The following is a 12841-nucleotide window of genomic DNA, read 5'->3' on the forward strand; positions in this document are numbered from 1 at the left end:
CCCGTCTCTACTAAAAAATACAAAAAACTAGCCGGGTGCGGTGGCGGGCGCCTGTAGTCCCAGCTACTCGGGAGGCTGAGGCAGGAGAATGGCGTGAACCCGGGAGGCGGAGCTTGCAGTGAGCCGAGATCCGGCCATTGCACTCCAGCCTGGGCGGCAGAGTGAGACTCCTTCTCAAAAAAAAAAAAAAAAAAAAAAAAAGAAAGAAGAAATGTTATAGAAACTAGTAACTGAATAATAACAGTCCCTGGTATGTCTCCATTTCGGGAGAACCTTTGCTTTTGGAAAATTTAGGGTGTTCCTAGTATGGGCTTTGGACTTCTGCTTTGTCTGCTTGTTAAAGTATCTGTATCAGATAACAGGGACTTCCCTGCACACATGTGAGGGAGATAAATATCTCAGAACTAATGCATTAGCAAGGTGACCACTACAAAGAAAAATGGTACAAACTCTCAAGACATAAAGTTAGCTTTTTTTTTTTTTTTGAGATGGAGTCTCACTCTGTCACCCAGGCTGGAGTGCAGTGGTGCAATCTCGGCTCACTGCAACCTCCGCCTCCTGGGTTCAAGCAATTCTCCCGAGTAGCTGGGATTACAGGCATGCACCACCACACCTGGCTAATTTTTGTATTTTTAGTAGAGACAGGGTTTCACCATGTTGGCTAGGCTGGGTCTCGAACTCATGACCTCAAATGTTCCACCTGCCTTGGCCTCCCAAAGTGCTGGGATTACAGGCATGAGCCACCATGCCCGGACAAAGATTTAGCATTTTTTGAGGCACTCAAAAGTTGAGAGCACCAGAGTCACCATGGGTACAGAATTCAGATTGGGATTCATAATCATGATCTTGGTGATTGGAACTTGGCAGAACAATGACGGTATTGCATTCTGGGAAATTTCATTGAGTATAAAGGAAGACTTAAAAAATGCTTCTGAAGAGATAAGTAATGGCTCATTGAAATCTAAAGAAATAGGAGTAATATTGTGAAAAGATTTTATGGAAAGACTTCATACCTTTTTTCTGAGTCAGTGTTTCTAATAAAGTCTTTCCAGCCTATACTGTACTTGGCCATTGTAGTAGTTTTCCGGAGAGCTTGTGGGCAGTTACTATTATAGATGGCTATGGATGGGACGTGGACTGCATTTTACCTACTCTGGTCCAATGTTTTCTATGTACCATGACAAACATTACAAGCAATCCTCTTCTAAATAAGCCTGTTTAGAATAGAACTAAGAGCACATGGAAACTACCGTGAATAACTTATTCAAAATGTCTTCTTACGGAAATGCAATGGAGTGGATGCAAAACACTTGGGAAATTGCTTCAGAATTAAAGGGTGGGCAAGAAAAAAGGACAGGAAATTGAGTGATTGATGTGCATGTACAGTACCTATGTTTTTATCAGCTTACACTAACTTCCATTAAATAGCCTTTCTCTCTAATACTTAGGTTCTAAACCCTGTAGGGGTAACAGATTTTGCTTAGTAATCAAATAGAGCCTCAGATGATGTCACCCACAAAAAGAGGGAAGTAGAAAAATGAGACACTCACTTATTGATCACACAGAGCTTTCTGTATGTCTGCCAGAAAGTATTTTGGGTTAAATTATGTCACAAAATATGGGGTAAGTATGCAAATACATGTAAGGATAAGGTGTTCATAAGTGTCTCCTCATTCAGATAGAAATTTCTAGGTATATCAGGAATACTATTGCCAGTTGCTTAGGGAATATTCTCCCCCTCATTTTATTTTCAGGAATAATATAAATACTGCATAATACCATATCGCAAATGTATGAAAAAGTGGGTCTGAAGACACTTGTACAAGCCTTAAGTATTACTGTGCATTCTGAGGTTTAGGAGATGGGAAGATTTTCTGTTTCTACAGAGAATGGGCTTAGCAAATTAATTATCCTGCTATTTCCCCTTCAAGATTTAATAATGGAATTAGGGAGTGTCCATTATTTTGTATGAATGAAAAAACATTACATTTTAGCCTCCAAATGAAGAAAAACAAGTATCAAGTTTCTCTGTGATTTCATTAAAGCAAACTAAGCTCTCAAATCTTATTCTATCTCTCTAACCCAAAACAAAGCTGGTCTGGTTCTAATGCTGTTTTCGAAAACAGAAAATCCTCCTTGTTACTATTTTATTTAAAAACTGACCCCAAACCACAATCCAATTTACATGCTATCTTTTTTTATCCACATATAAAATTCTCACAGCCAGCAAGGCAACTTAAAAGGGTTTCCAAAGAAATAAGCTCAACTCCATATTGACAGAATTACTCCTAGCCATTATTTTGACATAAGTTTCAGTATCTAAATATTGCAGACTCCATAGTTTTCTAATATTTTCCACAATTTTCCACATAGTACCAACAGCTGCAAATCCAAGATATGAAAGATGTACTTAACCTATTCAAATGTGGTCTTTACCATCTGTCTAAAGTTGGCTGACAGGTGTTATATTCACAAACACCATGCTTTTGTGTGTGGGTTACAATATAAACTCCTTTCCACAAAGGAAATGTGTTGCAAAATTGATGTCTCAAGGCCACTGAAGTGACATTATAACTTCAGTCAAGCATTAAGGAGTTCATCATCTGAGTGTCCAATAGCATCTGGGTTTGAAAGTGGATCCAAGTCTGCAAATAGATTGAACCAGGCTGACATGTCTTGATTACCATTGTTGGAGGCTATTAAAAAAGAAAAAAACACATTAAAGAGTTTCAGTTTTGAAATCGTTTTTGTACCACATTTAAGATTTTGAAGTAGGTGCTTCTTTTGAATTAAAAAAAATTTAAGAAAACTGACAATAATTATCAACTATAATCCCCTTAAGAAGTATTATTATTATTATTAATATTGGTAGAGACTAGGGTTTCCCTATGTTGCCCAGGCTGGTCTGGAACTCCCGGGCTCAAGTGATTCTCCCACCTCAGCCTCCGAGAACACTGGTTTTATAGGCATGAACCACTGCTCCTGGTTTAGGATAATTTTGAAAGGCAAATACAGATAACTTCTGCTTTGATGAGGTGCCTATATTTAAATGATTGTATGCTGCTCTGAGAAAGGAATTGAGTTAAAAGTGAAAAGGCAAGCAATACTGTGGTCTTCATAGAACATTTAAGATCACTTATAGAAGACTCTCAGATAAGGTTTAAAAGTAAACTTGTTCATATCAAGTAAGAAATGACATTTGTAAACACTGCTTCAAGTTGATTTATGTTTATTATAAAAGTGGTATTACAAAAATAATAATATAAGGAAAAAAACTTCTTCTACCTACCACATTACCACACCCAACATTGTCCTTTTGGTTTATAGTTGTTAATGTCTTTTCCATGTGCACTGTAAAATTTTTTGATGTATGCATTTTACAGTATGCATTATATCTCAGGTACAACGTCTTGTTCATCAGATCCCTCACATCTCCTTATGGAGACTGGAAAATTTTATTTCTCAAGATTCTACAAGTTGCACTGTGGCAGATATTCGAGTGTACATTTGGGCTGAGGGTTGGGACTAATAAAGAATGCACAGTGGCACAGACAGTGGGTCATCTCAGAAGTCTAGGCCCTTGAAAGCCAAGGAGTTGAGAAGGCAGGGTTGAGACCCAGGGGACAGTCTTAAGAGCTGGACGTGAAACCAGAGTCACAGTGCGGAGGGTGGAAGGCAGTCCTCTTTCACATCACGGTAACACTCAGCACAGGACCAGAGGGCTGGGGTTTGGGGTGTGGGGATCCAGAGCCCCAAGGATCAGGGCAGAGTGAAAGGCTTCACTCAGTGTGTCCAGTTCTGTTTCTGAGTACCCTGAAGTAGTCAAAATCTGGCTTTGAGTCCTGGGTGTAACACCTACTAATGAGTAATACTGGGCAAGTCATTTAACCTCGGGCTCTTGTATCCTTATCTGTAAAGTGGTAACCATATGATTCATCATTATATCAGGATACTTGAGAGTAAATAGGGGCACTATTAGTCATTATGCCAGAAGAATAGATGTCACTAAGATAATACCTGACCTCCTTCATGCAGCTGTTGAGGAGTCCTGAAAAGTATGTAAATATTGTACAGCATTATGCAAATATAAGACAGTTTTATATTCATCAGTCACAATGGGAAATAAAGGTCTGTCGGTTACATCTTTTATAGAGGCTTTCCTTGTGTACACTATTACTGCTTCCAGAGATTCTTACAGGATAGCAAGCAGAAAATGAATTCTATACAGAGAGAAAAAGCCCAAATTAAATGTAATTAATTTTCATAAAGTAAATATGCTCATAAACAATATCAGCATCAAGAAGTAGAACGTGACTGGGTATGGTGGCTCACGCCTGTAATTCAAGCACTTTGGGAGGCCGAGGTGCGCAGATCACCTGAGGTCAGGAGTCCAAGACCAGCCTGGCCAACATGGTGAAACCCCGTCTCTACTTTAAAAAAAAAAAAAATTAGCCGGGTGTGGTGACGCACATCTGTAATCCCAGCTACTCAGGAGGCTGAGGCATAAGAATTGCTTGAACCTGGGAGGCAGAGGTTGCAGTGAGCCAAGACTGCAGCACTGCACTCCAGCCTGGGCAACAGAGTGTGACCCTATCTCAAAAACAAACACAAAAACAAAAAAACATGACTACTCCTCTGAAGCTCCCCTCATGCATGATACCCTGACACCCTTCCAGTCACTATTCACACCCCCCCAACCCCAGGGAATGCCAGCGCAAATCCCATTCTGGTGTATTATTAACAGTATCACAGTAACGCTCATTAGCATATATTTTAGTCAATGGATGGATACGTTTCTGTTGGGTATGTACTTAGGAGTGGAATTGCATATGTATGTTAAGTTTTAGTAGAAACTGCCAGTTTTCCAAGTAGTAGTACCAATTTACACTCCTACACACAGGTTTTTAGATTCTAGTTATTTAACATCCTTGTCAATTAGGGATTTTCTTTTCTGTTTCATTTTAGCCATTGTAGTAGGTAGGTCTTGGATTCCATTTTGCTTTCAATTTGCACTTCCTTAATGACTAATGAAGTGAGGCTCTTAATGAATGAATTTTAAAGTTGTTAAAATTTTCAATCTTATGGCTGGGCACGGTGGTTCACGCCTGTAATCCCAGCACTTTAGGACTCCAAGGCAGGTGGATCACTTGAGGTCAGGAGTCTCAGACCAGCCTGGAAAACATGGCGAAAACCGTCCCTAGCAAAAAAAAAAAATACAAAAACTAGCCAGGTGTCATGGCATACCTGTAATCCCAGCTACTCGGGAGGCTGAGACAGGAGAATTGCTTGAACCCTGGAGGCGGAGGTTGCAGTGAGCCAAGATTGTGCCACCGCACTCCAGCCTTGGTGACAGAGCACAACTCGGTCTCAAAAAAAAAAATCGATTCTATTAAATTTTTGTTTGTTTTTGCTTTTTATTTTGAGATGGAGTCTTGCTCTGTCGCCCAGGCTGGAGGGCAATGGTATGATCTCAGTTAACTGCAACCTCCGCCTCCCGGGTTCAAGTGATTCTCCTTGCCTCAGCCTCTCAAGTAGCTGGGACTACAGGTGCATGCCACCACGCTCAGCTATTTTTTGTATTTTTAGTAGAGACGGGGTTTCACCATGTTGGCCAAGCTGGTCTTGAACTCCTGACCTCGTGATCCACCCGCCTCGGCCTCCCAAAGTCCTGGGATTAGAGGCATGAGTCACTGTGCCCAGCCTGTTAAATTCTTAAGTTTAGTTTTATTGTACCTTCTTGGTGAGAGTTTTTTTCTTTTTTCCCCCTAAATTTTTCTGCGAAAATCAGCCTCAAGAATTATAGGTAAATACTGCCTTTGCTTTTTTGTGTTTGTTTCTGAAATTTATTTACTTTATAGTGTCTGTTTTAAATGATTAAGCACAACTTGTTTTAGCTGGTTTTTAAAAAGAAAAGTATAACTATAAGTTCTCTGAATCCCTGAGGGATGGCTGTATTCTGAACCTGCCAGTGTGAAATCTGTGATTTGCTTGGAATTCAGGGTTTTCCCTACTGGCTGACCTCAGAGTACTGGGAAGAATAAAATAGATTCCAGGAGTCCACACTGATATCAATGAATAAGTAAATAAGTAGGGAAAAAGGGAAAGCTTTCCCATTCAGTAGAACACTAACTCGTAAATACAGAGGCAATGAGGAAATAGAAAATCACCATTTGGCAACAACTACAGTACTAAATATTTCATGGAAGAATGATCAGTGAATGCTAAATTAGTGGGCAAAACTTCAGTAAAAAACAAACCATTTACAGTATTTCAAAACAGCTCCCACAAGATACTTACTAATTACAAAGGGAAAGATACAGTAGTCATTTTGTAATGGAGAAACATGGCAGATACCACCATAACCAAATGATCAGGTTTAACATCACCAGGAGTGAAACAAAACAGACATCATGCACCCCTTGATAGGATTTACTAAGGCACAACACCATTCCTGCACTGGTAGCCCTGCCAAAATGCATAATCTGGGTCTAATTATGAAAAAACGTTAGCTAAACCCAAATGCAAGGAATATTCAAAATAAATGACCTACACACTGCAAAAATGTCAAGGTCATGAGACTCAAAAGATTGAGGAACTGTTCCAGATTAAAAGAGACTAAAGAGACTTTACTAAATGCAATGTGCGATCCTGGATTGGATCCTAGACTACGAAAAACTAAAATGAAATTGAGACATTAGTGGGATAATTGACAAACTCTGAATAAGGTCTACAGTAGATAATGGTCCTATGGCAATGTTAATTTCCTGATTTTCACTTGTACTGTAATTATGTAAAAGAATGTCCTTGTTTTTAGGAAATAGGCAATGAATATTTAGTGGCAGAGGGGCATCACGTCTGCTACTTAAACTACTGCAGTTCAGAAGAAATTTATATGTATATGATGGGGAGGTGGGGAAGAGAGAGAATATGAGTGTAAAGCAAACATGGTAACATTTTGGAAACCTAAGTGAAGAATGTATAGTAGTATTTTGTATTAACTTCTGTAGTCTTTCTATAAGTCAGAAATTATTTCAAAATTTAAGATATTGATATCACAAGGATTCAGAAGTCAGCCTGAAAGGGCTTCCACTGGCCAACACAGGAACAGTGTGAGCACCAAAATCAGTAAGTTCAGTGGTGATTATAAACCACTGAAAACATATGAATCAGGCCAGGTCCACTGACTCACACCTGTAACCCCAGCACTCTGGGAGGCCAGATGGGTGGATCACTTGAGGTCAGGAGTTCAAGACCAGCGTGGCCAACATGGTGAAACCTCGTCTCTACTAAAAATACAAAAATTAGCCAGGTGTGGTGCATGCCTGTAGACCCAGCTACTCAGGAGACTGAGGCAAGAGACTCACTTGAACCTGGGAGGTGGAGGTTGCAGTGAGCCAACATTGCACTCCAGCCTGGGCGACTCTGTCTCCAAAAAAACGACAACAAAAGAAAACATAGGAATCTATAGTGATAATCAATAAATGAGCTGAGGATAAGAGAGGTCTCTTGTTTACAGCAGAGTATTGAAGACTAGTGAAGGGAATGAATTATACCTCAGTAGGCTGTTTAAAAAATGTGATACATGGATGAACAGATAACCAGTTGTGTTATATCTACCAAATGGAGTATTATTCCGCCTTAAAAAGGAAGGAAATCCAGTCACTTGCTACAGGATGAACTTGAGGACATTATACAAAATGAAATAAGCCAGTCACAAAAAAGCCAAATACTGCATTATGTCAGTTGTATGAGGTATCTAAAGTAATCAGACTCAGAGAAAGCAGAATGGTAGTTACCAGGGACTTAGGATAAGGGGTTAAGGGGTATAAAGTTTCAGATTTACAAAGTGAAAAAGTTCTGAAGATCTGTTTCACAACAGTATGAACATGCTTAATACTCCTGAACTGGAAGATGGCCGATTAGGAACAGCTTCAGCCTCCAGCTAAGTGTGAGTGACACAGAAGACGGGTGATTTCTGCATTTTCAACGGAGGGACCGGGTTCATCTCACTGGGGCATGTCGGACAGTTGGCACTGGTCCGCGGGTGCAGGCCGACCAGTGAGAGCTGAAGCAGGGCGAGGCATCGCCTCACCTGGGAAGCGCAAGGGGGAAGGGAATCCCTTTTCCTAGCCAAAGGAAATTGAGACACACAACACCTGGAAAATTGGGTAACTCCCACCCTAATACTGCACTTTACCACGGGTCTTAGCAAACAGCACACCAGGAGATTATATCCCACACCTGGTCCAGAGGGTCCCATGTCCACGGAGCCTCCCTCATTGTAGTATAGCAGTCTGAGATCTAACTGCAAGGCAGCAGCAAGGCTGGGGGAGGGGCGCCCGCCATTGCTGAGGCTTAAGTAGGTAAACAAAGCAACTGGGAAGCTCGAATTGGGTGGAGCCCACCGCAGCTCCAGGAGGCCAGCCTGCCTCTGTAGACTCCTCCTCTGGGGACAGGGCGTAGCTAAACAAAAAGCAGCAGAAACCTCGGCAGAGGTAAATGCCCATCTGACAGCTTTGAAGAGAGCAGTGGATCTCCCAGCAAGGAGGTTGAGATCTGAGAACAGACAGACTGCCTGCTCAGGTGGGTCCCTGACCCCTGAGTAGCCTAACTGGGAGACATCCCTAAGTAGGTGCAGACCAACACATCACACCTCACACGGCTGGGTACCCCCCTGAGACGAAGCTTCCAGAGCAAGAATCAGATAGCAACACTCGCTGTTTAGCAATATTCTATCTTCTGCAGCCTCTGCTGCTGATACCCAGGCAAACAGGGTCTGGAGTGGACCTCAAGCAAACTCCAACAGACCTACAGCTGAGGGTCCTGACTGTTAGAAGGAAAACTAACAAACAGGACACCCACACCAAAACCCCATCAGTATGTCACCACCATCAAAGACCAAAGGCAGATAAAACCACAAAGATGGGGGAAAAGCAGTGCAGAAAAGCTGGAAAATCAAAAAATCAGAGCACATCTCCCCCTCCAAAGGAACGCAGCTCATCGCCAGCAAGGGAACAAAGCTGGATGGAGAATGATTTTGATGAGTTGAGAGAAGAAGGCTTCAGATGATCAAACTTCTCAGAGCTAAAGGAGGAACTACGTAACCAGTGCAAAGAAACTAAAAACCTTGAAAAAAGAATGGATGAATGGATAACTAGAATAATCAATGCAGAGAAGTCCTTAAAAGAACTGATATAGATGAAAACCATAACACAAGAACTATGTGACAAATGCATAAGCTTCAGTAACTGACTCGATAAATTGGAAGAAAGAGTATCAGTGATTGAAGATCGAATGAAGTGAAGCGAGAAGAGAAGTGTAGAGAAAAAAGAAAAGAAATCAACAAAGCCTCCAAAAAATATGGGATTATGTGAAAAGACCAAATCTACGTCTGATTGGTGTGCCTGAAAGTGACGGGGAAAATGGAACCAACTTGGAAAACACTGCAGGATATCATCCAGGAGGACTTCCCCAACGTAGTAAGGCAGGCCAACATTCAAATTCAGGAAATACAGAGAACGCCACAAAGATACTCCTCGAGAAGAGCAACTCCAAGACACGTAATTGTCAGATTCACCAAAGTTGAAATGAAGGAAAAAATGTTAAGGGCAGCCAGAGAGAAAGGTCGGGTTACACACAAAGGGAAGCCCATCAGACTAACAAGAGATCTCTCGGCAGAAACTCTCCAAGCCAGAAGAGAGTGGGGGCCAATATTCCAACATTCTTAAAGAAAAGAATTTTCAACCCAGAATTTCATATCCAGCCAAACTAAGTTTCATCAGTGAAGGAGAAATAAAATCCTTTGCAGACAAACAAATGCTGAGAGATTTTGTCACCACCAGGCCTGCCCTACAAGAGATCCTGAAGGAAGCACTAAACATGGAAAAGAACAACAGGTACCAGCCACTGCAAAAACATGTCAAAATGTAAAGTCCATCGATGCTAAGAAGAAACTGCATCAATTAACGAGCAAAATAACCAGCTAATATAATGACAGGATCAAGTTCACACATAACAATATTAACCTTAAATGTAAATGGACTAAATGGTCCAATTAAAAGACACAGACTGGCAAATTGGATAAAGAGTCAAGACCCATCAGTTTGCTGTATTCAGGAGACCCATCTCACATGCAGAGACACACACAGGCTCAAAATAAAGGGATGGAGGAAGATCTACCAAGCAAATGGAAAACAAAAAAAGCAGGGGTTGCAATCCTAGTCTCTGATAAAACAGACTTTAAACCATCAAAGATCAAAAGAGACAAAGAAGGCCATTACATAATGGTAAAGGGATCAATTCATCAGGAACAGCTAACTATCCTAAATATATATGCAGCCAATACAGGAGCACCCAGATTCATAAAGCAAGTCCTTAGAGACTTACAAAGAGACTTAGACTCCCATACAATAATAATGGGAGACTTCAACACCCCACTGTCAACATTAGACAGATCAACGAGACAGAAAGTTAACAAGCATATCCAGGAATTGAACTCAACTCTGCACCAAGCAGACCTAATAGACATCTACAGAACTCTCCACCCCAAATCAACAGACTCTACATTCTTCTCAGCACCACATTGCACTTATTCCAAAATTGACCACATAGTTGGAAGTAAAGCACTCCTCAGCAAATGTAAAAGAACAGAGATTATAACAAACTGTCTCTCACACCACAGTGCAATCAAACTAGAACTCAGGACTAAGAAACTCAATCGAAACCGCTCAACTACATGGAAACTGAACAACCTGCTCCTGAATGACTACTGGGTACATCACGAAATGAAGGCAGAAATAAAGATGTTCTTTGAAACCAATGAGAACAAAGATACAACATACCAGAATCTCTGGGACACATTTAAAGCAGTGTGTAGAGGGAAATTCATAGCACTAAATGCCCACAGGAGAAAGCAGGAAAGATCTAAAATTGACACCCTAACATCACAATTAAAAGAACTAGAGAAGTAAGAGCAAACACATTCAAAAGCTAGCAGAAGGCAAGAAATAACTAAGAGCAGAACTGAAAGAGACAGAAACACAAAATACCCTCCAAAAAAATCAATGAATCCAGGAGCTGGTTTTTTGAAATGATCAACAAAATTGATAGACTGCTAGAAAGACTAATAAAGAGGAAAAGAGAGAAGAATCAAGTAGACACAATAAAAAATGATAAATGGGGATATCACCACCAACCCCACAGAAATACAGACTACCATCAGAGTGAATACTATAAACACCCCTACGCAAATAAACTAGAAAACCTAGAAGAAACGGATAGTTTCCTGGACACTTATACTCTCCCAAGACTAAACCAGGAAGAAGTTGAATCCCTGAATAGACCAGTAGCAGGCTTTGAAACTGAGGCAATAATTAAGAGCCTACCAACCAAAAAAAGTCCAGGACCAGACGGATTCACAGCCAAATTCTACCAGAGGTACAGGGAGGAGCTGGTACCATTCCTTCTGAAACTATTCCAATCAATAGAAAAAGAGGGAATCCTCCCAATTCATTTTATGCGGCCAACATCATCTTGATACCAAAGCCTGACAGATACAACAAAAAAAGAGAATTTTAGACCAATATCCCTGATGAACACTGATGCAAAAATCCTCAATAAAATACTGGCAAACCGAATCCAGCAGCACATCAAAAAGCTTATCCACCATGATCAAGTGGGCTTCATCCCTGGGATGCAAGGCTGGTTCAACATATGCAAATCAATAAACGTAATCCAGCATATAAACAGAAACAAAGACAAAAACCACATGATTATCTCAATACATGTAGAAAAGGCCTTTGACAAAATTCAGCAGCCCTTCATGCTAAAAAAAACTCTCAATAAATTCGGTATTGATGGAATGTATCTCAAAATAATAAGAGCTATTTATGACAGACCCACAGCCAATATCACACTGAACAGGCAAAAACTGGAAGCATTCCCTTTGAAAACTGGCACAAGACAGGGATGCCCTCTCTCACCACTCCTATTCAACATAGTGTTGGAAGTTCTGGCTAGGGCAATCAGGCAAGAGAAATAAATAAAGGGTATTCAGTTAGGAAAAGAAGAAGTCAAATTGTCCCTGTTTGCAGATGACATGATTGTATATTTAGAAAACCCTCATTGTCTCAGCCCAAAATCTCCTTAAGCTGATAAGAAACTTCAGCAAAGTCTCAGGATACAAAATCAAGGGGCAAAAATCACAAGCATTCTTATACATCAGTAACAGACAAACAGAGAGCCAAATCATAAATGAACTCCCATTCACAATAGCTTCAAAGAGAATAAAATACCTAGGAATCCAACGTACAAGGGATGCAAAGGACCTCTTCAAGGAGAACTGCAAACCGCTGCTCAGTGAAATAAAAGAGGACACAAACAAATGGAAGAACATATCATGCTCATGGATAGGAAGAATCAATATTGTGAAAATGGCCATACTGCCCAAGGTAATTTATAGATTCAATGCCATCCCCATTAAGCTACCAATGACTTTTTTCACAGAATTGGAAAAAACTGCTTTAAAGTTCACATGGAACCAAAAGAGACCCTGCATTGCCAATACAATCCTAAGCCAAAAGAACAAAGCTGGAGGCATCATGCTACCTGACTTCAAACTACACTACAAGGCTACAGTAACCAAAGCAGCATGGTACTGCTACCAAAACAGATACAGACCAATGGAACAGAACAGAGCCCTCAGAAATAATACCACACATCTATAGCCATCTGATCTTTGACAAATCTGACAAAAACAAGAAATGGGGAAAGGATTCCCTATTTAATAAATGGTGCTGGGAAAATTGGCTAGCCATAAGTAGAAAGCTGAGACTGGATCCTT

The 12841-nt window shown here is 40.6% G+C and overlaps 1 protein-coding gene across 1 annotated transcript in view; it reads right to left on the minus strand.

The window, feature by feature from the left end:
- Positions 1 to 485: 485 nt before the first annotated feature.
- ICA1L (islet cell autoantigen 1 like) overlaps positions 486 to 12841 on the minus strand; it is a 94741-nt gene continuing 82385 nt past the window's right edge. The window contains exon 15 of the mRNA XM_025404607.1: positions 486 to 2696. Within this exon, the coding sequence (XP_025260392.1) occupies positions 2581 to 2696 (116 nt within the window). The 3' untranslated portion in view covers positions 486 to 2580. The remainder of the gene's footprint in view (positions 2697 to 12841) is intronic.

This window comes from Theropithecus gelada, chromosome 12 (genome assembly GCF_003255815.1).
Source record: "Theropithecus gelada isolate Dixy chromosome 12, Tgel_1.0, whole genome shotgun sequence".
Taxonomy (NCBI): Eukaryota; Metazoa; Chordata; class Mammalia; order Primates; family Cercopithecidae; genus Theropithecus; species Theropithecus gelada.